The sequence below is a fragment of the Gavia stellata genome, chromosome 11, assembly GCF_030936135.1.
Source record: "Gavia stellata isolate bGavSte3 chromosome 11, bGavSte3.hap2, whole genome shotgun sequence".
Taxonomy (NCBI): Eukaryota; Metazoa; Chordata; class Aves; order Gaviiformes; family Gaviidae; genus Gavia; species Gavia stellata.
This window is the reverse complement of record NC_082604.1, coordinates 28,403,870-28,429,583: the sequence shown is the minus strand read 5'-3', so window position 1 is coordinate 28,429,583 and position 25,714 is coordinate 28,403,870. Positions and strand designations below refer to the sequence as shown.

Here is a 25,714-nt window from a genome sequence, read left to right as displayed (position 1 = left end):
TAAGCCTCTGGAAATTGCACTGCATCTTTAAGCCTAGCTGTAAAAGAACTTAACTGTAAGAAGTAAGGATACCTCATTTATGCCAATACATTTTAAATTTAAATAGTAACTGCTGATCCTTACAGAACTGACTGGGGATTGAGCACTGATTGTCTGAGTCCTCTCAAATTACCTTCAACCTTGCTTCTGACATTGCTCGGCAGTACATGGAAATGCGCAGCGCAGAACTGGTCAGAGCCCCCGAGTGCTCTGTTACCATTTTTTTTCCAAACTAGTTCAGGAAAAGGACCTGTTTTTAATATACTCTGCTGGTTCTCAATAGTTAGGTAACAGAGCTAAACATTTTCCTACGCTTTTGGAAGTTAGGGGCTGCAACAAATGTAATTAAAAAGTAATTGTGTAACAAGAGCTGAGATTTTTTTCTTTAGGTGAACAGTGAAAACAATTCTTGATAATTAAAACTGACAATTAATTCTTGCCTTACCTGTGAAACTGGTCATATTCTGAGCTGTATAAACCTGATGTTGTGGTAACTTGTGCATTTAATATACTTGTTTTCTACAGGACTAATTTAATGTCTGCTCAACTAGCAGGATTCATTTTTAGTTCTAGAGACAAACAGCCTAAGGCAGGCAAGACCTTTCGAATTAGTCCAATTACTGTCCGAACTGTGGTCACAAAAACAGTGAAGAAGTTTTGCTTCACCTGGTGCAAACCACCTGAAGCAGGAAAGCTTTGTTTCTTAGTTTCCTGTGGAAATTGGCTCTTGCCAGCAGCGGGTAAATCAAGCAGCTCTTGCTGCCTAGCTGATTTATAGCCCTGGGCGTGTGTTGCTACACATTTTGCATTTTTCTTTGTCTGATTTTACAGCTTGAGGCTGTGGCCAAATTCTGAGCTCGATTTTGGCAATCTTCACCGTTAACCTGATAAAAGATTTTGCCCCGGGAATACATTTGCTGCATTTACTCCCTGTGCCAGCAGTTTGTTACCATCTCTGGTTGTAAGAGAAATGCCCCCAACACGCAGCCCGGTAGAAGAGGGTCTCCTCTCTTGGTGCACGGGTGTGTAGAGGAGTCTGCCATCTCCCGCACGTATTGCTTTAGCCAGCTGCACTGCTGAAGGAAGCATCAAAGCGAGTGCCAGGTGGCTTTGCCCCCATCATCAGAAAACTGCCATGGTGCTGAGACTAGAGTACGAATTCTTTCTCTCCCTGCCAGTGCCAAAGAGAAGAGGAGTTGCTAGGATTTAAGAAATAAATACGTCATCTCACGGAAGACTGTTCAAGTTCAGCATCTTCAACATGCATTTTTTGGTCGTTTGGCCATTGGGAATGGCAAAATGAGATAGCTGCGAATCACTGAAGAGAGTCAGGAACAAAACTCCCTCTGCTCCCTAATACTTTAATATGTGCTGCCAAAGTTTTTATAAATCAATAGCTACTGTACATGATGGCAACGGAGCCCATTTAAACAAATATTATTATTGGATCAAATCCTGGAATCAATGATAAATGCTCCCACTGGGGCCAGGTCTTGACTGGTTTTTTGGGGGGCGCTTTTGTTATGGTTTTTTTAAGAATGAGAATCCTTCTATTTCTCAGTTTTCACTCTGCTAAACAAAAACAAGAACAGCAGATAGAGGGAAAGGTCACAAAATTAGGGCTGATTAAAAAAGAAATGCTGTTTCACTTGATGGAAAGATAAACTCAGGAATTCATTGCTACAAGATGTAATTAAAGCCAAAAACTTAGAAACTCTCAGATGGATTTATTGCTTGTATAGATGATTTGAAAAGTAACATCCAAATACTTTTAAAAAGAAACCAAAGCTTATCCTGCAGGTCTTGGAAACGAGTTTGTATTACAATGATGCGACAGGCCAAGGGCTGTGTCGCACGCAGCTCTTGCGCACTTTCTAGTAGTTTCTTACGAAACATCTAGCCTGTGTGACTTGTAAATAAGACACTGGACACCGCACGGACTTACAGGTAATCCAGTCTGGCAATTTCTACATTGCTTATATTGGTATTTTGTAAACAGTTATTAAAAAAGTAAATGAAATAAAATACTGCTTTTTAAAAGGGAGCAGATCTCTCACGTTTCTGTGAATCTAACAGAATATACTTTACCAGTTCTTTCAGCTGCCTCAAAGAAACACGCAAAAAAATCTCATCCTGCGCTGAAGCCTTACAGATACGGAGGACTTCAAATACACTCGACACAACATGAGGATCTCTCTTGCAGTCTAAATGATATTAGTTGCCCTGACAACGGCACGCAAGCATTATTTATTAGTTCATACATTATTGATAGCCCTCTAATTTGTGTGTGATGGGAGGAAGTTGGTCTGCAAGTAAGTTATAAATGGAAGGTTATCAACAACTTGTGGGAGTGGGTGACAATTCTATATATAGCTAGTCCCAGCGCACGCTCTGCTTATGCCACAAAACATGTTTCTTATCCACCGGTGGGGCAAGTACAGGGCTAGGAGTCTCCTGCAGCCGTGAGCTTCTACTGCAGTTTATGTACAGTAGTCAATTTTTTAAAAATCAATTTCAAAGACAGAACAGGACCTTAAAGGATACTTCCTCACTATATACAGAACATAAAGAGTCTTGGAGTGAACACAGAAATGTTTTCCATCTCAAATTCTTGGGTGGGAAACCAGAAAATTTTGGAGTAACAGTAACAAGACAAAATTCTCTTCCTATAAAAAGCAGGAATTAACCTCCCCGGTTTGCACCTCACATAAAATATGGTTCAACTTATCTTCTTAACGCTGACAATATACTTCTGAAGAGGTATTCTATATTTCATCAGAGACAAGAACAGAAAAACCTCTGGTCAACACTGAGAGATAGTTTTACTTCTGTCTTCCTCCATTTACTTCATTAGGGTAATTACCCCACTTTTAAACCATCTGACATTTCATCAATGTCAGACCCGGCATCTTCGAGCACCAGTGAAGAGACTGAGAGGATATCTCATGATCGAGATTAGATTTCAACAAAAAAGTCTCCTGATAACGAACTAAGGAGTACTTATTCTTTATTTTTTCCTTGGTGTCTTCTTTGTGTATGCAAACAGGATAGCTCTTTTTAATGTTACTTTTAATTTTTTATATGTATTTATTTTTAAAACAAGGGAACCTTGAAATTGAGTTATAATAATTGCGTATTTTAAAATCTAGCCACCAATATTGTCCTTTGGTGTACAATCTTAAAATGGGTTCTGGCTCTCATTCTCACAAACCAGTTGCTAGCTGGCGCTTTGCCTATTTAAACATATATGCAGGAATGCAATTTTCACCTCCAAGTGTTAAGCATCCCTAATGATTAAAAATAATCCTTGTAGAGAAATCATAGCTGATGACTACCCAGATATAAAGTCAGAAATATTCCTGTATTTCTCAGCAATTGCACCACATTTTCTACATCTTTTGGTGTATTTTACATAGCTCTGCTATTCTAAATAAGTTGATCACAATCAGGATCTTTTTTCAGCCTCGCTATAATTGATTTGTACTCTGGGTGGAACAGAAAACAAAAGCCAAAGTGAAATAGCTGTGGAAAAGAGCCACTCAGCATGAAGAGTTAAGATGAACAGAAGTTTTAGTAGAAAATGTTTGGGCAGGAACCTAAACATATATCTTTGGAATCGAGAGAGAACAGAGAATTATAAATACCAACAAAACGTCAATATGGCAAAATGACCTTTTGTTCTAGACGAATATGTTCAACAAAGCTCTGAAGTCTGAATCAGATTTAAATAGTCGTATCACCAAAATGAATAAGAATTAAGAAGGTAAATTAATTCCTAAGGGAAATCACTGTAGATCTCATTAGTTCAGGAACAAGATACCTTAAAACTTTTAATTAAAGATAATATTTACTGCAAATGAATAAGAGTTGGCAGGTTTCAGCAGAAACCATAATCTCATTTATGCAAAGTTTTCTTATATTAAGGCAGACATCATTAATCTCATTGGAGATGCCCTCCAGACTGACAGTGCTGTAGCACCGAGGTGACTTCTTACAGAAGTCTTTTTATCTACACAAAAGAAACCTAACTCAAGCAGACACAAACCATAAGAAGGCCTGAGCAATTAGAGATATCACTCTGTGCAAATAGAGTACTGACTTTATCGTGTTAGTGAGCCTCTCATAATGAGCTCACTTCTAACGGGGCCCATCTTCCCACTAGCAGCCGAAAAATTCACAGTAACTAGAACTCATATTGCTTAGTTATCTGCACAGTAAGCCAGCTCTGGATCTGCTCTGACTTGGAAAGAAATTTCATCTTTTGGAGTCAGAGTCTGCATAAAATTAAATAGCAGACTGTAGCTGATCTGATGGACTCTGAACAGCTGGTGGAAGGCTCCACATTTCTGTTTCATCGTTGTACAGAAGAGGTAATGGGTTTCTTTTTACGAGGCTGAATTCATACAAAGGCTCCGCTGCACTAACCGCACACGTAGTGTGTTTTGTATCTGTATTTGGAAACTGTAAATAAATACTGTACAAAAAAAATATCTAGTTAGGTTTTGGTAGAAGACCGCAAACAAGTTAACCAGACCGAAACAAACGTTTTGAGAAGATAAAGACGCAGGAGGATAAGAAGTTGCAGGATTTTGTATTCAGCGCGCTAATTATGTTAAAGAAAACTCACCTTGTCGGTTTGTAGCAAGCAATAAGTGAACATTCTAGCACACCATGTCATGGCTATTAATGAACTGCTACAATAGCAAAAACCAAACTGATCCAGGGCATGTCTATTAATCAAAATATAATGACAAGTAATTAGTAAATGAGCACTGTATATGACCTAATCACTATGGTAAAGCTACTGCATATTACATTTCTAGTATGAATACACTCTAGCTTCAGAGGAGTTTTAGAGATCTTTAAAATCTCTGGATTGAAAGACTAACTAGAGTGCAAAGGATGATATTACTATAACGTTTGTAATATTTCTGTGTGTGGTTTGAGACAAAGCTTGAATTCTGTCGCTGAGCAGTAAAAAAGTTCTTTGATAACATCATAACAGGCACAAGATTTCGTTATAAAAAGCCCCAAAGCGGCAGAGTTCACTTCCATGACTACCGCCTGATTTGTTTTATTTGCTAATCTTTCATCAGAAATGTACAAACAGTTCACAGACTTCACCTGGACAATCAATGGGTAACCCTTTTTCTGTCACACTTCCCTGCCCACCAGTCAGTCACTATAAACATTTTCACGGTAACAACTGCTCAAACTTGGAGTGCATCTTAAAAGGCTGCAATATCACCACTTGCTAGGATCTAAAGAGAAGTCTACATCAGTAGACAGCAAAATCAATGCTCACCCGATTACAGATATTTTTCAAAAATATTGCAGGCTCAGTTCATTCATCTTTTATGTCGGTTTTCCACTTTGGGCCAAATTCCAGCAGAGCTGCTTCTCTAGCGTGATGGATCTTAGTGGAACGAAGGATCTGCTTTCATGACTGCCATATAAATACTCCGATGCTCTCTTTTCCCACCTGGTTATCCAGGGCACATTTTCTATCTTTCCCCTAAAAACTGGGATTTGGAAAGACATGTGAGGAGAGGAGGGAAGAGCCTTCACCTGCCTCGCAACAGGAGATGCAAGAGAGGAAACAATCCCCAGGCTCACAGCTCCGAGAAACTTTGCCACCTAGACCAGGAGAATTTTTCCAAACACACAAACGTTTTTCTCCACAATTTCCCATTGTATGAAGAATGAAGGTGAGATTCCTATACCTCTGGCTCTTTCAAACTGTCCTCCTTCAGAATTAAGTTCATATATAACCACAGTTCTTATATGACCCCCTACGTGTTCACAACCACTCCGCTCTTCAGGAAACCTAGATAATACTCCCCATGTATTTGCTCCATTCTTTTACTGAAACCTTCCTTTGATGACCATGCCCAGCGACAGGGTTTGCTGAGGGGTTTCTCCTTTACAGCCGGCCGTGGGACAGCTTCTTCCTGCCAAGAAGACAAAGAGCTCTTTTTCCCTTTCTGTCTAACCGGTGATCCTAACCAGTCTCACTCCCAAAGCCGGTACAGTTAAGCAATACAGAATGAACTGCTGGCCAGAAGGCAACTACCGTGAAGCCTCAGAAATCGGATATGCCTTGCGAGCGCTTAGCCGGCGCGGAGTGAAAGGCAATCCTGATCCACAAGCGGCTGCGATGGCCACCCGCAGCCAGAGCAGCAACTGCGGTCAAATATCCTTCCTCCACCCCCGCCTCAGTTTTCCTCCATTGCTGTATTTTGCTGGAACAGCTCCTTGTGGCTGCTCCCAGCGCAGGCCGCCGAGCCTTTCCACCGAGGTGCCGCTGCTCCTCCAAAGGCTCCCGCTCAGGCAACCGCCTGGTTTCAGCCGCGGGGGAAGGGGCCGCAGCCCGCCTGGCACCAACGGTGCCTTTATTTTACTGCCATCTACTGGAAAAAACACAATTGTTTTTAAAATGGCCAAGGACGGGGCAGCGGCCTGAGCCGCGCCGACAGCACCCACCCGCAGACGCCTGACAGGAGCTGGGCTGCAGGCCGGGCCTGCTCCCCGCCGGGGCCCGCACCCCCCCCAGCCGGGCCGGGCAAAACCGCGGCCTCACCGGGCAAAACGGGGCTTCGGGAGAGGCAGCCCGAGAGGCAGCGTGGGGCTCCACGCGTGGGGCTGCTCCCCGCTCCCCGCGGGCCCTGCGCTGGGCCCCGGCCCGAACCTTCTGGAGCGGGGCCGCGCGGCGGCGCCGGTTGCCGCGGCAACGGCCGTCCCCGCCGAGCCCCGCCCCGCTCGGCTCGTCACGGCCGCGGCGGCCAGTGGCGGCGTCGGGAGGTGTCACGTGGGGCAGCGGGCGCCGCCGTGAGGGGCCGGCGGGGCCGTCGGCGCTCACACCGGCGGGGAGCCGCAGCCATGTTCGGGGGCCTGGGGCGCTGCTTCGAGGAGGACCCCTTCTTCCGGTGAGGGGCCCGGCCGGGGCCCTCCTGTGCCCCGGGGCGCCGGGTCGGGCTGGCGGGCGGCGGCCCCTGGGGCCGCAGCGCTGGGGAGGGGGCTACGAGGGGTCGGCCGGGGCGGGTCTGAGGTGGCGGGTCTGAGGTGGCGGGGAGGCCGCCGCGCTCCCCGGCCGCCGCTTGAAGGAGCGCCTCGAGCTTCTTGTCGCCCTGGAGGACGCGTGGCTGTGCGGGGTGAACCGCCGCTGTGGTCGGCGGCCGCGCTGCTCTGGTTACCCGAACCGAACGGGCGGAGTGTCCTTTGAAACTCTGTAGGGGTTAAGTTGTTGCCAGTGATTGTCTCTTACTCCCCTCTTCTGTAGTGCTTGTAGTTTCCACTGGCTCATAGCGCAGTGAGGAGCTTAATCGTAATTTCATAGTGACATCTGCTGAGGAGAAATCTTCACTTCCATTGGTTTGAGTTTCTCGATTTTGTTTTTCCTTCAGTTTCTTTAAAAGTGGGCAGGTGCTGGATGTTCTAGCTTTTCTGGATTTTTTTTTTTTTTTTTTTTTTGCTGCAGACTGTTTCCGAGTCCCAGTTGTCACTGCACACGCTAAACACCAGGTGTTCTTCCATTAAAACTTTGCAAAGGTGTGCGTGTTGAGATCAGTAAAGGCAAACCTTCTGTTGCCTTGTACTGATTTCCTGAGTGGATGTTGATGCTTTAGCTCAGCAAATGCGGTTTTTTAGGTTTCTATACCCTGAGCACAATGGTAGTGCTTGGGGTAGAGCATGTCTATGTACTCCACTCTGAAATCAGTTTATTTCTCGTGGGAATCTTTGCCCCTGGAACCTAAATCCACTAGCGTGTCGTGGAAACGCTCCTCTGGAGTGCTGGGATGGCTAAAACAGCTGAAGTATCTACTCTGGCCCCAATTTGTGTCTTTTGTCAGAAATCTGTAGCAGGTGAGAATGGGATCAGAGAACTCAGAGGACCCCGAATGATTTTAGTTTTTCTAAACATGTGGTACTTACTACACGGAGCTTAATTACAGGCAAAGATAAGGGGTAATGCTGGTGAGTCGACGAGGAAGGGTAACAAATCAGGCCTTGTGATGTGGGTTTGTTGACTGTATCTCTTAGTTACAGGATATTCTAGCTGAGGTTGAGTTTGTACCTCTTAAAGGAGAACCTACTGCTTAGCTGCAAAAGCGTGTTCCTAGCCGTGGGACAGCTTCTGAAGCTGTGCGAGATGGATTAGTACGCTTGGTTTCTCGGAACGTGCGCACAAGTATAACAACTCAGAGGTATATGCAGGATACACTGGGCAGAAAACTTCATGATGCAAATCCTCTGCATGAAATTTAAATAATCATGGAAATTCTTGTTTGTAGTAATTTGTAGCGTGCTTTTGAAATATCAGTTGCTCTTCTCTTAGTTATTAATTTTATTTATCCATTTTTTATTATAGCCACTGATGCAATTTAAAATTGGAGGAAAAAAAGATCACAGAAGATAGAGGAAGGGAGGGTGTGTGAAAGAGATGAGAGAGAGATTAATATTGAGATTCATTTTCTTGGCGCTGTCCTTGTAAATCTGTTTTGCATATAGTTAAGGAAATGAGCTTATTACTTAAGATAAGATTAACTTCCAAAATAGTGTAATAATAAGCTTCTGTTGCCTCACAAGGAGGGATTTTGACTGCTGAACTGGAAATAGTGCCTGGGTTAAAAGCAATGTCTCCATCTGTGAGCAGCTGTCCTGGGGAAGCACCACTCTGTCAGCCAGGGTGCTGCCCTGGCCCAGCTGAGTTTCATCCCTAATGGCTTGGACAGGCGCAGAAGCTGTGTCTCCTCGAGGCCAACTGCATTTGGCCTCGGTTTTTAACTTACCAATGCTCAGCTTTTGTTTTATTGTTCCAGGTGTTATCTCCAGTGTGGTTTCGCAACTTCAGGCTTACATAACTTCTTAATTAAAAAAAGTGTCTCTGATATGAAGTACAGTTTTCAAAAATAATAAACTGCATTTATTGTTCCAGGACACTGATTTTTCAACTGACCAGAAACATACACTGAAGTAAGGAGTAACATTGCACTTTTACTGTAACACTGTAAAAGGTTTCAGCTGCAACACAGAGCCTTAAACTTTGGAGCTTAAGCCTGAATCATACAAGAACTTCCCAAGTGAGATGCATCTTAGTGAAAACCCTCCCTTGCATATGTGTTAGCAGCGTCAGCCTTTTTCATGTCTCTTTCTCCATACGGTAGACATACTTGTTTGAGACTGCAACAGCCTCAGAGACTGAATGTTTTTGTTCCCTTTACTGATCCCTGCAAACACCTGAATGTCAGGTGGTCAGATTAACTACTTATTAGACAAAAATTTGTTACTGCAGAATAGTGGAACAAGAAATGTACAAATCGTTTGTCTACATTCAGGACTTAATTTTGAAAATAACTTACGGTGCTTAACATGAGAAGGGCACAAATTCTGTGTGCAAAACCCTTACAGAACCCCTGTTCTTCTTCCCTATCGCTTTTATGGTATAATAGTGCAAAGTGTGCAGAAATCATGTCTGTCTCATCAAAAGTATCTTTCCCCCCTGCCTAAAAAAGGTCAGATTTTGAGTCAGATGTGATCAATGGTAATTAAACTAGGGTGCTTGCCACCTGTTGTCATCCTACAAAATCTGTGATTTGAGCAAAGAACTTAAGAACTTGCATCCTCTACTGGAGAGACTTTGACTTGTCAAATATATATATTTTTTTTTATTCTTTTTGTAAGGGTGACACACTCCTTTTGTAGTTACGGTTTGAGTTTCAGCCATCAAGGTGGTAGGTTTAATTCCTGTTGACTTTCCACCATTTTTGCCCTGCCGAAATTGTAGCGTTTCTTTCAAGGCTTGACAACACAATTGTAGCATTTCTTTCAAGGTTTGACAACACTAGATCTTTTTATGAATGGCTCCCTAAAATGTCCTTAGGGAATTGGGAGACTTCACTTTTGTTCCTAAATCTGTCACTCCACAGTATAGCTCTTACTTCCCTGTCTCTGATAGTAAGAAGCTGTATTTCTAAATTGTTTCATACACCTTTCATTTCTTTTAAAAAAACAACAAAACCCCACAGTTTCAGATGCAGGTATGAGTGTATCAAATAGATGTAGTAGAGTGTGAATGGCCAAGAGAAGTTGCCAGAGAAATTGAGATAAGGTAAAAAGGACAATTTCACAAGGTATGAAGCATTATTTTATGTCCTGTGAGATGTATTACAGCATGTTATGCACACTGAATTAAACCAATTTTTCTTATCTACATTAAATCTTTGGAGCCTTTCTTTGCTTATGATGTGTTGTAGGTAACTTACTTTGTGCATGTCCTACTTCTTTTGAACTGGAAGGGAATGGGAAGAAATCTTGTGTGTAAGTTACTGTTGGAATACAGTTCATATTTATTTGTGTTTTGATAACCAAACCTATCTGAAGTTTGTGGTGTCAAAATAGATTTGATGGAGGCATGTGGTAGTGCTTGTGTGCTTCCTCATCTTGGCTTGTGCAGTGACTTTTTCCATCTGTTCTTCATCCTGTGAAAAGTGAGGGGACACTTGCTGTGTGCGAGCTGCTTATCGCGTTAGGACTGAAGTTAAAGCTGGCAGTCACGTGAGTGGGGTAGATTAGGGTCTGCTTAATGACAACGGTAAAACTGCTCCTGAACTGTAAAGGTCCATTTGCACTGGAGTGAGTTAAGTATGTTGTGTTTAAAAAATCTTGTCTGAAAATTAATCCAGTGTTATGTTTGTAACCTTAAAAAGAAAAAAAATAAATGCAACTTTAGCAGGAGAAGAGACAGTACAAAGCAATGAGATCAAAGTGGCCACATGATGTGGAAACTAGTTTTCATGGGACTGGAGATAAGGGGTGGGGAGAATAGAAAAGCTGTTTAGGAGACTTTCAAGAGATGACTGGGTGTTGAAGTTGGAGGAACAAACTGAAGCTTTTCCTCATGGAGGCACAAGATGTGACGGGAAAGGTTGCAGTGTTCTGGAGAGAATGAGGGCGTGAGGTGTCTGGGGAGTGCCAGGAAATTGATAGGAAGGAAGATGAGACGCTATTAATTCTACATAAACATACCTGAGAAATGACTGTTAACATTAATAAAGTGGCTTTCGGCGGAATAACGAAGGGGAAAATTAGACTGGAGATGAAGAGAAGAAAAGAAGCACGTTTTTTGTATGAAGTAATAATTTGTACCCTTGGACCACAGGCAACAGTACTGATCATATGATTTTGTCAGAAGCACAATTTATTTTGCTCTTCTTTCAGCCTCAGTTTGAAATCTTTAGTTCTTGGCCAAATCAGAGAATGCAAAGAATTGAGTAATGATGGAGAGCTACTTCAGCAGTGTTTTACCTGCAAGCCAAGCTTCGGAATTACTGGTGGGGTTCTGTAGGTTTTTGGAATCAGAAGTCGAGTGTCTAGCAAGAGGAGAGAAGAAGGGGAAAACTATCAGGAAAGCAAAAAGCCAGTGAGAATCTTTCTTCCTAAGCAGAGAAAAGGGATGTGAGAACACGATTTGTGGCAGGGGAGGAAAGGGAAGGCAGAGATGCAATAGTGGGTGACTAAAGTAAAGGACATGGAGCTGGCTTGAATTTAGAGGATGGTATACATCTTTGAGCATGTGGGTCAAGGAGGATGAAAAGTAGAATGGGAGCTGCCAGCAAATTAAATTTGAGGGGGGGTGGTGGTGGTGGAAATCTAGTGGGACACGATGAGTTCCATGAGTAGTACTGTGTTAAGCTTTGGAAGATGGAAGTGAGGAAAAAAAAAAGAGGGGGAAAAAAAATTTCTTTTAATATCAGGGGTTGGAGGTAGAAGTAGTGATAAATAAAATATAGGTCAGTTTTATAGTTCCTGGCAGAGAGTAAACATAGGCTGGAGTGAAAGATGGCTGCAAAGGGTGGAATATTTTTGGAAAAGATGAGGAAAGAGAAAGCAATACAAACACCCAAGAGCACAGGAGAGCAATGAAACACCCAACCAACCTGCAAGATGGGAAGAAAAGTGAAAGAAGTGAGAGTTTGTGAGGAACAGGAGATTGCCCAGTTGGGTCCTATTAAAATAAAGAATTTGAATAAAGAACCATGTGGAATTATTTAAAAAATTGAGTTTTAAAAATTTCAGAGCCATTTTATGTAGCTTGGCATAAAACCCGATGACTTTCTATGCAAAATATCTCTTTTTCAGCGATCCTTTTGCTGCACACCATGAATATATGCGGCAGATGATGAGAAGCTTTTCTGATCCTTTTGGACAGGATCCATTTCTCAGTATAACAGATGGTGGGGAGAGAACAGTAGATCGAAGAGCGCGCCAGGACTCTCAGGTTGCTCTAAGAGGAAATCGCAGAGTAAGTATTTTCTTAATCTCTAAGGATTGCAACATGGAATTTACATTTACTGGTAATGTAGTTGGCTTCACATTTCCATTTCTGTTAAATTTGGTCCAGTGGAAACAGAGGCCTGGTTCAGCTATTGCAACCTTGGTCAGATTGTTTCATCGCTGAGTAAAATGTGAATAATATCTCTCTTGGTTCCTTAATGGCCTACTGTTTAAGCGTTTATTACTTAACATGGACAAACTTGTTTCTGTTAGGACTGATAACGAATTTGTATGTTACTGAACATCGAATATGCAAAATTTAAGGAAACAAACTAAACATTTGTCAAATGTTTGGTTTAATAAATATTATGTATTATATGTTTGTTTCTGTTACAAAAGGCATTAAAAATGTCCAATGACAGAGCCTTCTCTGAACACTTATTTCTTTTTTATACTAACTTGACTTAAAAAGGTGCCTCGATATGTTTATGCCTTCACTCTGCACTTTAGTTATCTTGTGTCTAGCTATTTATGTTAGTTTGATTTAAGCCAAACCTGTGTTTCAGTCACCTAAATAGTATCTACACAGATATTTTAAACCCTGTTTCAACTTTGCAACTGTGAATAAAGGCTTCACATTCTGTATTTGGTCTAATTCTTAATGTTTCCTCTAGATATAAGACTGAAAGAATTAATGATCAGGGAAATTGGTAAGAAACCTAGTATGTCTGTAAATTACCACCTGAAACTGAGAAGTTGGCAATGATCTATGTTTTATATAAAGTATCTTTTCAACCCTCTGGGCGTGCAGGACAATAGTATCTTATGCTTCTGTAGCTAAACCTTATCTAATAGCCATATGTACGTTTGAAGTTCGTTCCTTTCCCTCCACCAGGCTAAATATTTTTGCAGCTGGATGATCTTTTACTTTAATGAATCACACTTGGTTTTAAAAAAAAAAAGTTGGAAGACAAAATGGATTACAAGGGCTTGTGGAACTCAGCCAGATTTTTGGTGGTGGTTGTTCAAACCTAGATAGTTAGAGCTTAATAAACATAACTGAAACACGACTGTCACCTACAAGTCAAAAGGGTAACTGTCAGATTCTTTCCTCTGTGCTCATACATTGCCATTTAGTTTCAAATATAGATGTTGCTGTATCTAATTAGGGCATGATCTTTTCTCTACTGAAGCAGATTCTTAGGCCTTGGTTCAGTAGATGCATAAAAACAGATCAGACTTCTTTTTCCTTTAGAAAAAGAATATCTCAAACCTTGCCCTAATAGCTTAGGGGTTTGTGTCCCTTGTTCTTGGCAGTGAGGGATAAATGTGAGGTGTAGAAAGCCTTTATTTGTGGTTACCGAAAGGAGTTAGAGGTGCAAGAGCGCTATGCTATTTTGATAAGCACAAAGGAATTCCACACCTGCTAAAATCTTTCCAGTATCTTTTTAATGTTCCTTGTGTTTCACCTAAGATTTGTCAGATGTTACAGACGACTCACCACTGATTATTTGAGGCCCGTTGTAGTCGCAAACTGCTTTTACTGGTTTCACTCCAGAAATGATTCAAACACTTAAAATAATTAGATTTTTATGTAGGAGAAGATATCTGTACTGCCATGTAAAATACACTTTGTTAAAGTTACCCATACTGATTACTAATACTGTAATTCTATGTTTAAGTAAACTATAGCATGCCTAAAACAGCGTTACAAGGGATGGAATTTGTTGCAACACCTCAATGTGCATCAATATAGCATTCAAATGTGAAAATGCTTTTCCTTCCTCAGGCAGGTTTGCAGTTTCAGTTTTTTTAGTCTTTTGGAAGGAGGAGGAAAGGGGTAAAACGTCTTAAGAGATACTGTCATTCGGTTTTGTTTGGTGTCTGATTGCCATGTATATTAGGCAACTATTTAACAGCTTTCAGTATGTATTCTAAAATAAAGAATTTATGAAGTTTTTATGACTAGCAACTTGATATATTCTTTTCTGTCACTACATATTAGACAGAACTGCAACCTGAAAGAGTTCATAAAGGTATTCAAGAATTGGATGACTCCTTCCTTTTGTACTTAAGAGTTATTATAAAGTGTTTTGGTGCTTCTGTCTAACCAGTCTTTCTTTAGGTAGGCTTTTATATAACTCTTCAGCCTTACTTTCCTGGAAACATCAATGTGTTTTCCAGCATCTCATTGCTCTGTCATATAGGGATATTCAATATCAGTTGGTCAAACAGGAACTGTACTTGCCAGTGTTTATAGCTACATCTATTTATACAACTGCAGAAGAATATAATTTGCTCATGGGGGATTTGTCGTCTTGTGGTTCTGTATATGATGATAGATTTACCTAAACTTCTTGGCAATGACCTTTGAAACTGCTGACAAGTTAGACTTTATTTTGTTTATCACAAGGGGTGTACAGATATTCTAGAGAAATGTCTCTTATATTTACGTTAATCTCTTGTAATACATAAAGAGTGCTTGTGAACAGGTCAGCTGCATCACTTAATTTTTTAAGCTCTAAAATTGTATGCCAGCCTTCTGAAATTTAATTACATAAATTTACATTAAAGGGACTATTGATTTGCTGATCTTAATCAACTTCCAGTGATGGGGTTCTGTTGCATGAGTAGAATGAAGTGTTTTCAGAGAAGTGGGTGATGTCTGAAGCACTGTGCCACGTTTTAAATAATTGTAGTACAAAGGTTGCTATGGTATACAAATGTTTCTCAACTTGTAGAAGCACTTAAAGCTAGTACATACATATGAATATGACTTATTAAATGTGGTGACAGCTATCGCTTTCCAATATCATTAGTATAAATATATTACTTCTGTATATGCAGCAACTACTTCATATTATATTGTTGTAGCACACTATAAACTACCAACGTCCTGTTGAGTGACTGTTTTTATTTGATCGGAAATGTTTAATATCACCTGCTGTATATAAAAGTGCATTATGAAAGTGCTGTATATGAAAGTTACTTCTGCTGTGTCTGATAATAGGTACAACAACTAAAAGACGCTGGTCCTTTTTCTTCCAGGCAACGAGCTGCTCTCTCATGCCCTTTGCAGGCTTTGGTAGAGTGGTTAGTATCCCAGGAGTAATAATCCTTGTAGCTCTTGCTAGTATGTGCATACTGTCTGCATAACTAAAGCATGGACAAAGGCTAGTCTCAGTGTGCTTGCAAACGGCTTTTGTTGGTGTTTAGATATATGGGATGATATAATTCAAGAAATACATTATTTTTTTTTTCCCCCTTGTTAAACAAAAATGCTGCGGTAGACTAAATATGCTGATATCGAGATTGGGAAAGTTACTGCTTAGCAGCTGGCTTTTCTACTTGGTGATGTATCTGTTGGTGCTTGATCTCTGATGGATATGAATGAAATAATCCCTGGAGAGAGACTCCAAACTTTTGAGTGCTGCCTGTAGACGGACACTAGTGGCTTGGAGTGTGTTTGTGTCTGTGATACCGACAAGACCTGTGGCACTGGTCACAGCTAAGATGGGCCAGCAACTGGAGACAGAATTTCCTCTGGAACTGGGCTTGGAATGGTTTTCAGCTGCAGTTTGTTGGGCGTCTGGAATATCTTGTAAAAGATTTGTAAAAGTACCTGAGGAAAAACAAGTTTATTGTTACAACCCTCATGGAGCTTTTGCCTTCCTTTGGAAGGCTTTAAAGAGTCCTCAGATTGAAAACCAGGAGCTTAGAGAGTTGCTCTCACTTGCAGAGCAGGTAAAAATAATCATGGGTCTTTGAATTTTCAGATCTAAAGGTATTAGTTGTTTAATTATATCTTCCAGAGGCACAAATGGGCAACTTGCTGTATGCAAAAAGTATATTAGCTAAGCAAAGTTCTTTTGCTATTAACTGCATGGGCTATGGTTTTACTCCCCCTGCCCCAATCTATGGCATGTAATTCCATAGGTACAGCTGTTTACTATGTAATGTCATCGATCAATGTCCAGATTTCTAACAGTAGAAGGCATTTTTCTGGAGTTACTGGCACTTGCAATTTTTTGATGCCCTAAATTGTCTATAATTATTGCCCAGAGGTTTTGATAGCCCCTAAGGATTCCGATTTCTTGCTACTCAAGAAACAAACTGAAGATTTTCTATATGTGAATTTTACTTAGTTTTGTGCTTAAACTGCAGATTTTATTTTTAAACTTTTACATACATAGCTATTTAAGTGAATTTATTTAAATGTAATTCTATATGTTTCCAGTAGTTGGAGGAACATGGGGTGTTTGCTATTGTAACTACATCCTGGTGTTTCGTAGCACCATAGTAGTGCAAGGGGCTGCTAAGTGCAACCCGTCAGCCTGCCTCTTGCCAAAGCTGCTGGATTTAGCAGAGCCCCTGGGAGCTGTTTTCCCTGCCTTTTCTCATGGCCTTGTGCCCGTGGACCGGAGCGTGGTGGTGGCACAGCGGCTGGCCTGGGAAGCAGCTAGGCGTGCCTGTATCTAGAAGCTCCCCAACCACCAGTGTTTGGTGTTAGCTCTGGTTGGACTACGCTAGTTAAGAGCAGCTCATGTCGGAAACCAGGCAGCCCAGTAGGCAGTTTGAACAGCTCCTAAGGAAAAGTTCATAGTAGGAGAGGGAAGGCATGTCAAAAATCATCTTTATCATCACCACTTGCTGCACTGGAGAGGTGCTCAGGGGAGGATGCTCATTGGGGACAGCAGTGCTGTCTTCCTAGGTGGTCACTTAGGAGAGTTCACCCTTTCCCTGCTTTCTGTCTCCCTGTCGCTCTATTTTTTGCTTTGTTTTCTTGCAAAGGTAGCTTCCATCAATATGGTCAGTATATGGTATCAGCTGCAGATCCTATTAATAAAATTCTGTGCCTGTAAACCTGTCTTGGTATCTATCCTTTGTGCAAAACTGGATCTTCTGCTTTCATGTAAAAATAACGAATGAATGTTTTGTTGAATACATCTATAGCATCAAGTAATTACGCTGCCATTAAAATACCAAGTTATGGTTCTCATATTTTTCCATACTGCCCTTTTGTGAGTAATGTACCCTCCTTCTGCAAAGGAACAGCTATGTCTGCTGGGATGCATTTTCAGTGTGATTCCATATGCATTAAGGGATTTGCATAATAGAGGTAATTTGATCTTTAATAGATTATAAGGCATGGAGGGTCATATGGTGGTACTTACAGCAGAAGCTCGTTAGGTTAGAAGGTATATGAAAATAGTTCTTGTAAATTGGCCACAGTATGAGCTTACTTTGACATTTGAGTGTCAAATGTTTCACTTCTGTCTTTCCAGTATCCCCAGCTTAACAATCAAGCTCCCCATGCTAGCTTTCAATTTTATCATTTGAAAAGATGCATTTTGGCTTGTCTATGTCTATGAATTGCAGTCTGTGAAAACATTTTTTTATGGTCTGATTTGCATGAAAAAATGCATGTAAAAAAACCAGCCTCAGAACTTGAAGAGTCAGAAGACTTTGTTTTAATTTTCATGTCTTTTCTTTTAGCAGGATGCAGATTTTGGGGAACCTTTCTTTGCAATGGACAGGATGATGTCAAATATGAGAAATAGTATGCTGGAAATGCAAAGAAAATTTGTAAGTTCTTAAAGATTTGTTCTAAAAGTAACTGTATTGGAGAATGACTGTTGTTTAAAATATTACTCAGAAAGTCCTGCCAAGAGAAAGGTTACTAGTCTCAAGCAGAGAGTAAGAATTTTTTTATTTTTCCCCAGTGTTTATAGTTGTCTATGCTGTCACTGATTATTTGCGAACAACAGTACTTCAAATACATGCTTGATTCTCTAGGTGTTAGAACTGCTGTAAGTTGTCTGGTCTCTGGCTGTTGCCAGAGCTGACACCTTAAGTGAAGGAGCAGTTTGAAGTGTTACCGGACACTTAAAAACAACAAAACTGCAAACACTTAAATGCCACCACGCATATAGACTTTCCTCTGATTTTATTTTCAGTGCTGCATCTTTCTTCAGTCTTTGATGATAACACTGTTATCTATTAAGTGTTGCTATTTACTGTGTTTTACTGACCTTGTAAACTGGCTTGTAACCATTGTTGCTGAAGTCTGATTTCACCTGAACTCTTTACACACCTTATTATATACTGTACGTGGCAAGACCGATGTCACAGGTTGTATCTTCACTACTAAACTAAACTATGCCAGGGTAAACGTTCGAGCAGTTGCTTAGTTCTGCGCATGCTTTTTATTTGTTGTTGTGTTTCCTGGCATGGGGAGACCTGTGGCCAGACAAGGCTAGGACAAGAGTGAGGGCATATCAAATGCCAGGATCTCTTTGCAACAGGCTGTATATATGGTGTCAGCACTGAGGGTTAATTTTTCAGAGGGGTGTTCTTTTTCATAATGATAAGATAGTCTCAGAATGTAAGACATCCCTATCACCCACAAGTTTTAACTTTTATTAATAAAGAAGTCTATGTTGCTTGTAGGATGACCTGTCCATCCATCCAGATGCGCACACATTCAGCTCTTCCTCTGTGATGACCTACTCCAGAATAGGGGATGAACCACCAAAAGTTTTCCAAGCTTCAGCTCAGACACGCACAGCTCCAGGAGGTGTAAGTAGTCCTGAGATGCAGCAAAAAGGTGGTATGTAATTATGGGAATCTAAGTTCATCTATACCAAACCACAGTTTCCTTCAGGTTCTTTTTACTGGAGACAGTTTCTCTTATAATTTAGAAAAATATATGTTTAAATATTGCTCTATATTAAAGGCTTCTTAAGCTAAAGTGATGTTTTCTTCCTTCTAATCTGTATGCTTCTAAGTATACATCTAAATAAACTCTGTAAGCCTAACAAAGACTGCAAAAATTGAGTGCCAGAACAGCTGATTCTTCAAGGCAGTCTCCAATGTCGTTCTCTTTGCTATAATTAATTCTCTTCTTGTACATATAAAATTCTGTCTAAAATATAAGGTAGGAAGAGGCAGTCTATTTACACAAACTGTGGCTTCAGATCATCCCCTTTACTCAAGCGCTTTTAAATGCTTATGTAACGCTTCGGATGAAGATGCCCTTTCATTGACTTCCTTGCAGCTGTTGCGTCTAATTCTGCTAAGAAATTTGAATTTGAATTTGAACCCTGAAGCAAGGTTCATGAAAGACTATATGTGAGCAGTTGAGGCCGTTGAGCATGATTGGCTGTGGGATATGTTCAAGCTCAAGCAGACACTCAGTTATCAAAAAGGTTCTAATAATATACCTATGAACACAGTGATAAGCGGTTGCCTGGGTTTCAAGCCGGTCAACATGACAACCTAGTAATTAGTTGTCCTTTCATGCTGAGAATATTGGCATCGGCTGTTACTCGTTCTGTTGCCAAGGAGAATGTTGAAGACTTGTCTGTGTGTAGTATATTTAGACTCGGCTTTTTTTTCCCCCAACAATTAATAACCAGTATGTATGTTACTTAAGAAGCTTTAGGTGTTCTTGTTTAATCTTCCTGTCTGTTGGCAGAAAGAAAATAAACTTGATCTGTGCTTTGTCAGCCAACACAGTAAATGAGACAATTGGAAAAGCCTGTAAAACCTAACTTTTTCAAAAGAAAGATATAAAAACTTTGGGGAAGAAAAATTGATTTTTTGAAAAAAAATTATTTTAACTTCTGTTTTTGATTGGAAGGGCACTTATTTCCCTTTTTTGTGCAGGTTAAGGAGACAAGAAAAGCACTTAAGGATTCTGAAAGTGGACTGGAAAAAATGGCTATTGGTCATCATATTCATGATCGTGCCCATGTCATTAAAAAATCAAAGAACAGCAAGACTGGTGATGAAGAAATGAATCAAGAATTCATCAACCTGGATGAGGGTATGTCTTTTTATGCAGCTCTCTAATGGGCTTTACACTGTTGTTTCACATACCAATTTTGAAGTTCCAGCTTGAGACATCTTAAAAGGGACTGTTTTTCAGAAAGTGCTAAGTCTGCAAATCAAGTTTCCTTAGTCAATACAAATTTGGACAAGCTAAGCTAAAGTAACCAGTTAGACTTGAAAATATTGTGTTATAATGCAGTCGGTACTGTTTGCTTGTAAATAGCTGCTCATATTTGAAAGTACTTGTAATGATATTTTATGGTTAAAATGTGCATATACTTTTACAACACAGTGACTTTCAGGTTTTTTTATCTTCCAAACATAAGCCTATGGGCAGTAAGCTTTCAGCTGTTTTTTACAGATCCCCTAGAAGTAGTTTGCAGGCCATGTAGAGAGTCATGGACCACAAGTTTAAAAAAACTCTGTTCAAAAAACCTGATATTCATGACATGTCTTTTCCTCTCTTGCTTGCATTTATTAAAAAATAAAAGTAAACTTCAACTGTTTTTCAGCTGAGGCCCAGACCTTTGATGAAGAGTGGCAGAAAGAGATTATGAAGTTCAAGCCATCTAGAACTAGATGCAATTTAGAAGCTCCAAAATACAAAAGTATTCATCACATACCCAAGGAAGATGGATTAAGAAGGTAAAAATAGTTTCCTACCAGAATAAGAAAATACTAGCAGCAGAATGAAAATTCAATTGTGAAGCAATCTGGTCATGAACAAACAATGCTTACTGGCAATCTGAGGAGAAAGAGCATGGCTTTTTCCTCCTTTTCTCATGATGCCCCAATAAACAGCTTAAGGCAGTATTTTTGTTGACTAAATTTTGAAGAAATTTAGTATTTTTGACTTTGAAAATTACTTAATTGATAGGCTAAAATGGTGAGTGTTTTTTCCAGGGAAGTATGCCCGTGCTCTTAGTTCAACTATATACAATGTTGTAGCTGCCCCTGCAGTCATTAAACTGGATTAGTTGCATTAAGGTATAATCCTCATTGAGGGCTAGGTTGATCTGTTCTCTTGGGTGAAAGTAAAGGCAACTTCTATATAGTTGGAGACAGACATACCCCTCTCTCTTCAGGGTTAGATTTCAAGTGAGACCTCTTCTAATCCTAAAATCAGGAGGTCTGTGTAGGAATGAGGACGTTTATCTGTAAACGCAGGAGCTCCCCCTGCACAGACTGCTATCTATGCTTCGGGGATTTTTTTTTTCCCCTCCTACTGGCATAGTTTCAGTGGAAGTAGTTTTGGAGGGAGAGTCAAACCTGTTTTACAACTAAAATAACTCTTCTTCCACATAAGCAATTAACAAAATGTATATTCCCCCACATCATATGGTGGTTGTGATTTTTGTTGTTGTTTGTTTCAGAGAGAAACGACTTGCAGTTGCGGGTTCCAGGGAGCCCAGAGTTTCTTTGGAGAATCTCAATGTGAAAGGAACACATGTCCCCATCAAAAGCAGCAAAAAATAAATTGCTTCCATTCTCCATTTGAATGGAGTTTCTTCAGAGAAGATAATGGTGCTGCATTGCTTATATAAGTATACACGTATATATGACCAATTTCTATTTTTTGTTTTACTAAGTATTAGCGTGCCTTGCTACGCCAATCTTCTGACAACTGAATGTTCTTTAAAACTTCAGATCCTTGGTTAAACCATCTAGTCTCAGTAAATTAAAAACCCAACAACTTTCCACTTAAAAGCACTTTAATGATTATCACTAATTCTGTTTAAAAAAACAAAAAAGCTTCGATTAGCAAGATTTTTCTGCTACAACTGCACCAGTTGCAGACTTTTTGTTAAACCTCGTAACGAAACTACTTTTTCCCACACTCTAACTTGCACAGAAAGTAAATTCTCTTTTTATTTTGTGTGGCTGAAATAATATTGATCTTCTAGGTGATACAGCAATTTGAATACACTACAGACAATACATAGATCTCTATAGATAATCTTTAAAATCATATTGTAAATTGGTATAGAATGCCCAGATTCACCTTGATTTAACATGAAGAAAAGTGAGGAACACTGAAATGACAAATACTTCAAGTAAATTTTAGTTTGTCAGCATTCTTACATTCATAAGCTGTGCTTGCATCTCTTATTTTCTGTGCCTAGATTGTCAGTTCCGTATTTCTCATCCTTGGCATGTTTCCTTTGGAGGTGGCCCATTATTTTTCATTCTTGAAGATTCTCTGTAGTAGTAGCTTTAATTATTCTGTAATAATACCACTGTGTTCTAAGAAACTCAGCTGTAACTATTAGTTATTAATCAGAAAAATATGTGGGAGAAATTGGTTGAGTAGGCAGTCATTTAACTGGATAATGAGTGATTACACCACTTCTGTTCTAAAAAGCTGAGAGCCCTGTGTACAGGAAACCATTTCCTCCCTCAGCTGAGATGAGATGTCTTTGTGTTCTTGTGTGTCCTGTTTTAGTGGATATAGAATGATCCTAAATCTAATGCTTGATCTGCCTTGACATTGTTGTTACTGTTTGGTTAAAGAGTCTGATGTTCTAGAGGAAAGCCAGCTGCGTGACTGAGAACCGGAAAGGTCTCGGTATTAAAGTGTTAAGTTTGTATGCTGTTTTGTTACGCAGAATTGATCCCCGTGTTGTAGCGTAAATGATATCTGTAGACTATAATGTTACAGCATTAGCACTATAGCATATATTTCAAGGCTAAAACATTATAGTGTAGCCTTAAAAAAAGCACTGTTTATATGATAAAAGAAAATAGGTTTAGTAAGTTAAGATTTAGTATTTGTTTGGCCAAAACGGAAATGGCCTTTAAATCATATCTTTCTGCAGATTCTCCAGATTATTTAATTCTATGTTTATTAATGTGCAAAAATAATCAAAAGTACTTTTGTTGAACTCGGAGAAGGGAAAGACAATTGTTTATTTGCTTGTTTAATGCAATGGTGTCTTCCTATTACTAGAGCAAATACTAGTGGCAATAAATTTATGCTCTGGAACCATTCTGCGAGCAGCCAAGGTAAGTGGGTGGTAAGGGGGCGGCAACCCCTGACAGAAGGACAGGCTGAAACGGTGTGGTACTGCAGTCGCGCTTGCCAGAGGATGTCTGCCAGAACCCTGAATCGAACAGATGCTTTCGCTCTCCTTTAAAAAGTAGGAGTACAACTCTAGGGGCTGATCCTCCATACACTGAAAGCAACATTGATTTTGAGTTAATGTCATTGAGCTTATAAGGCTGTGGAGGCATTTTCCAGGTATATCACTTAAATTTCCCAGTAATAAACAGCAAAAGAGTTTTTCGTGTTGTAACTTCAGAATACATCTTTGATTTGAGAGCCACTGCTATTTAACAGAAAATAGTATTCATCTGGCAACTTACATTTTTGTCCATGCTTTACTGAGATAAAAAAACTATGATACACATGTAATCAATAAAACAAGTACATACTTGGGTTTAAAATTAAAGTGGAAAATAAAGAGGCTAATATTTGTTACACATTGCTTTATGCAAAACAATGTTCTAAAGAAATTATTCTACGTAGAAACATCTGAAACTGTAATTCTTTAATAAAGTTATTTATTATTTATGGTTATCATTTGGTTTACTCTAGACCACAACATGACTTGTGCATTATTTATTTTAGGCTGCTTTGAACCATTCTTATGTGTTACACCAATAGCAATGAGGGAAAGTATGCGCCTTGCTTTCCAGAAGGAAAATGTGCCATTTAACAAAAAAAAGTGGGCTGGAAGGAAGCGGATGGGGGTGGGACTCGAGTATGGCGACAGCCAGGCCCTTCCCCTGCTTCAGAACTGCTCTGGGAGTCTTCTCTGGTCTGACAGACAAACTGTTCCTGGGCTCATCCTAAGAACGTGGCATTTCTTTTTTTTTTTTTTTTTTTTAAATATTTGAGGATATAGGTACACGCTCGAGCTTCCTTGAGCCATGGCCTGAACCTTAGCCTGCCATCTATTCTAACAGTTATCCTGTGTGTGCTCTTGATAGCAAATGCGAGACTTTATTTCATCTTTTATTGTGGTGTGTACTGAGGGATGTCGCACAGAGTACCCACATCCCATTCACCTCCTCTTTGCATAGCTGTAATGCTGACTTAACTGAAGCTTTCTTGCTGTTACAGATCGGTCCTGTGCTCCACGCAGCATCCTCTTATGTAACGTCAGATGGTATTTCCCTGTGTCAGGCTCTTTCCACGTGGAGCCCAGCTCTGTACTTGACACTGCAGCCTGCCTCTGTGTTGCTTTTTTTTTCTATACAATTGGCTAATCCTACTCTGCGGTTACAGTATTGCTCTGGTGATTCAATCACAGAATCACTAAGGTTGGAAAAGTCCTGTAAGATCATCAAGTCCAACCATCAACTAACACCCCCATACCCACTAAACCATGTCCCGCAGTGCCACGTCCACACGGTCCTTGAACACCTCCAGCGATGGTGACTCCACCACCTCCCTGGGCAGCCTCTGCCAGTGCTTCACCGCTCTCTCAGGAAAGACATTTTTCCCAATATCCAGCCTGAACCTCCCCTGGCGCAACTTGAGGCCATTTCCTCTTGTCCTGTCACTTGTCACTTGGGAGAAGAGACCAACACCCCCCTCCCCACAACCCCCTTTCAGGCAGTTGTAGAGAGCGATGAGGTCTCCCCTCAGCCTCCTCCTCTCCAGACTGAACACCCCCAGCTCCCTCAGCCGCTCCTCAGCAGACTTGTGCTCCAGACCCCTCACCAGCTCCGTCGCCCTTCTCTGGACACGCTCCAGCACCTCAATGTCCTTCTTGTAGTGAGGGGCCCAACACTGAACACAGCGTTCGAGGTGCGGCCTCACCAGCGCCGAGTACAGGGGCACGATCCCCTCCCTACTCCTGCTGCCCACACCACTTCTGACACAGGCCAGGATGCCGTTGTCACGGGTCAGCTTCAGCAGCACAAATCCTCATCGCTGTGTAAGGTCACTAACTAAGCTCAGTCCCAAGAACTCCTCCCCGCCCTATTTTCTCTAACATGGTCCGGTATTTCTTTGAGGGTCTCGCCCTCAGATGCCAAAGCCCCCCACAGAAGGCGGTGTTTCAGCCGCCCGGGAGCGCTCCGGCACGACGCGCTGACCGCGGGCGGGGCGCCCCCTCTCCGCATGCGCGGCGCCCCGGAAGCGGCGGCGGGCTGACCTCGGCGGCGGCAGCAGGAGGGCGCCATGCTGCGGGTGCTGCGCGCCGGCCTGGTGCCGAGCCGCCTGCAGCAGCAGCAGCAGCAGCAGCAGGTACCGGCCGCGGCCATTTCGTGAGGGGTGGTGGCTTCCGCAGGGCGGGCCAGCCCGGGCGCCCTGTGAAGGAGACCCGGGGGCGCGGCCGCTCGGGGCCCGGCGAAGCCTGCGAGGGCCGAGCCCGCCCGCGGGCGTGGGGACGAAGTGACCGCGGGGAGGCCGGACGCAAGATGTCGGTTTCCCGTAGGGTGCCCAGGCGGGCGGTGCGGACCTGCCCGCCCCGGGGCCGTGTCGGCCTCCCCCGTTACCGAGGCGGCGGCAGAGGAGGGAGGTAAAGCCGTGCGGGAGGCGGGGGAGCTGGGGAGAAGGGGG

General features: G+C 41.4%; 1 protein-coding gene across 8 annotated transcripts; it reads left to right on the top strand.

Annotated features, from left to right (window-relative positions):
• Window positions 1–6,898: 6,898 nt before the first annotated feature.
• MLF1 (myeloid leukemia factor 1) lies at window positions 6,899–22,876 on the top strand. 8 transcript variants are annotated; one of them, XM_059822442.1, is made up of 8 exons: window positions 6,899–6,965; window positions 12,178–12,340; window positions 15,361–15,405; window positions 17,809–17,898; window positions 18,763–18,891; window positions 19,981–20,140; window positions 20,658–20,790; window positions 21,519–22,876. In XM_059822442.1, exons 1-8 carry the CDS (start codon window positions 6,919–6,921, stop codon window positions 21,619–21,621), a joined length of 870 nt encoding a protein of 289 aa, XP_059678425.1. In that variant the 5' UTR covers window positions 6,899–6,918; the 3' UTR covers window positions 21,622–22,876. The 8 variants fall into 8 exon arrangements, with proteins under 8 accessions (XP_059678425.1, XP_059678426.1, XP_059678427.1 ...); XM_059822444.1 differs by lacking the exon at window positions 6,899–6,965 and adding an exon at window positions 8,184–8,243; XM_059822441.1 differs by lacking the exon at window positions 6,899–6,965 and adding an exon at window positions 10,930–11,163.
• The last annotated feature ends 2,838 nt before the right edge of the window (window positions 22,877–25,714 follow it).

What these genes read in the sequence shown, in the direction of transcription:
- MLF1 (XM_059822437.1), top strand. Translation starts at nt 11,313, where the DNA reads ATGATGGAGAGCTACTTCAGCAGTGTTTTACCTGCAAGCCAAGCTTCG. An exon ending in ATTCATCAACCTGGATGAGG is followed by an intron (nt 20,141 to 20,657) that starts GTATGTCTTTTT and finishes ACTGTTTTTCAG; the next exon opens with CTGAGGCCCAGACCTTTGAT. An exon ending in AAGGAAGATGGATTAAGAAG is followed by an intron (nt 20,791 to 21,518) that starts GTAAAAATAGTT and finishes TGTTTGTTTCAG; the next exon opens with AGAGAAACGACTTGCAGTTG.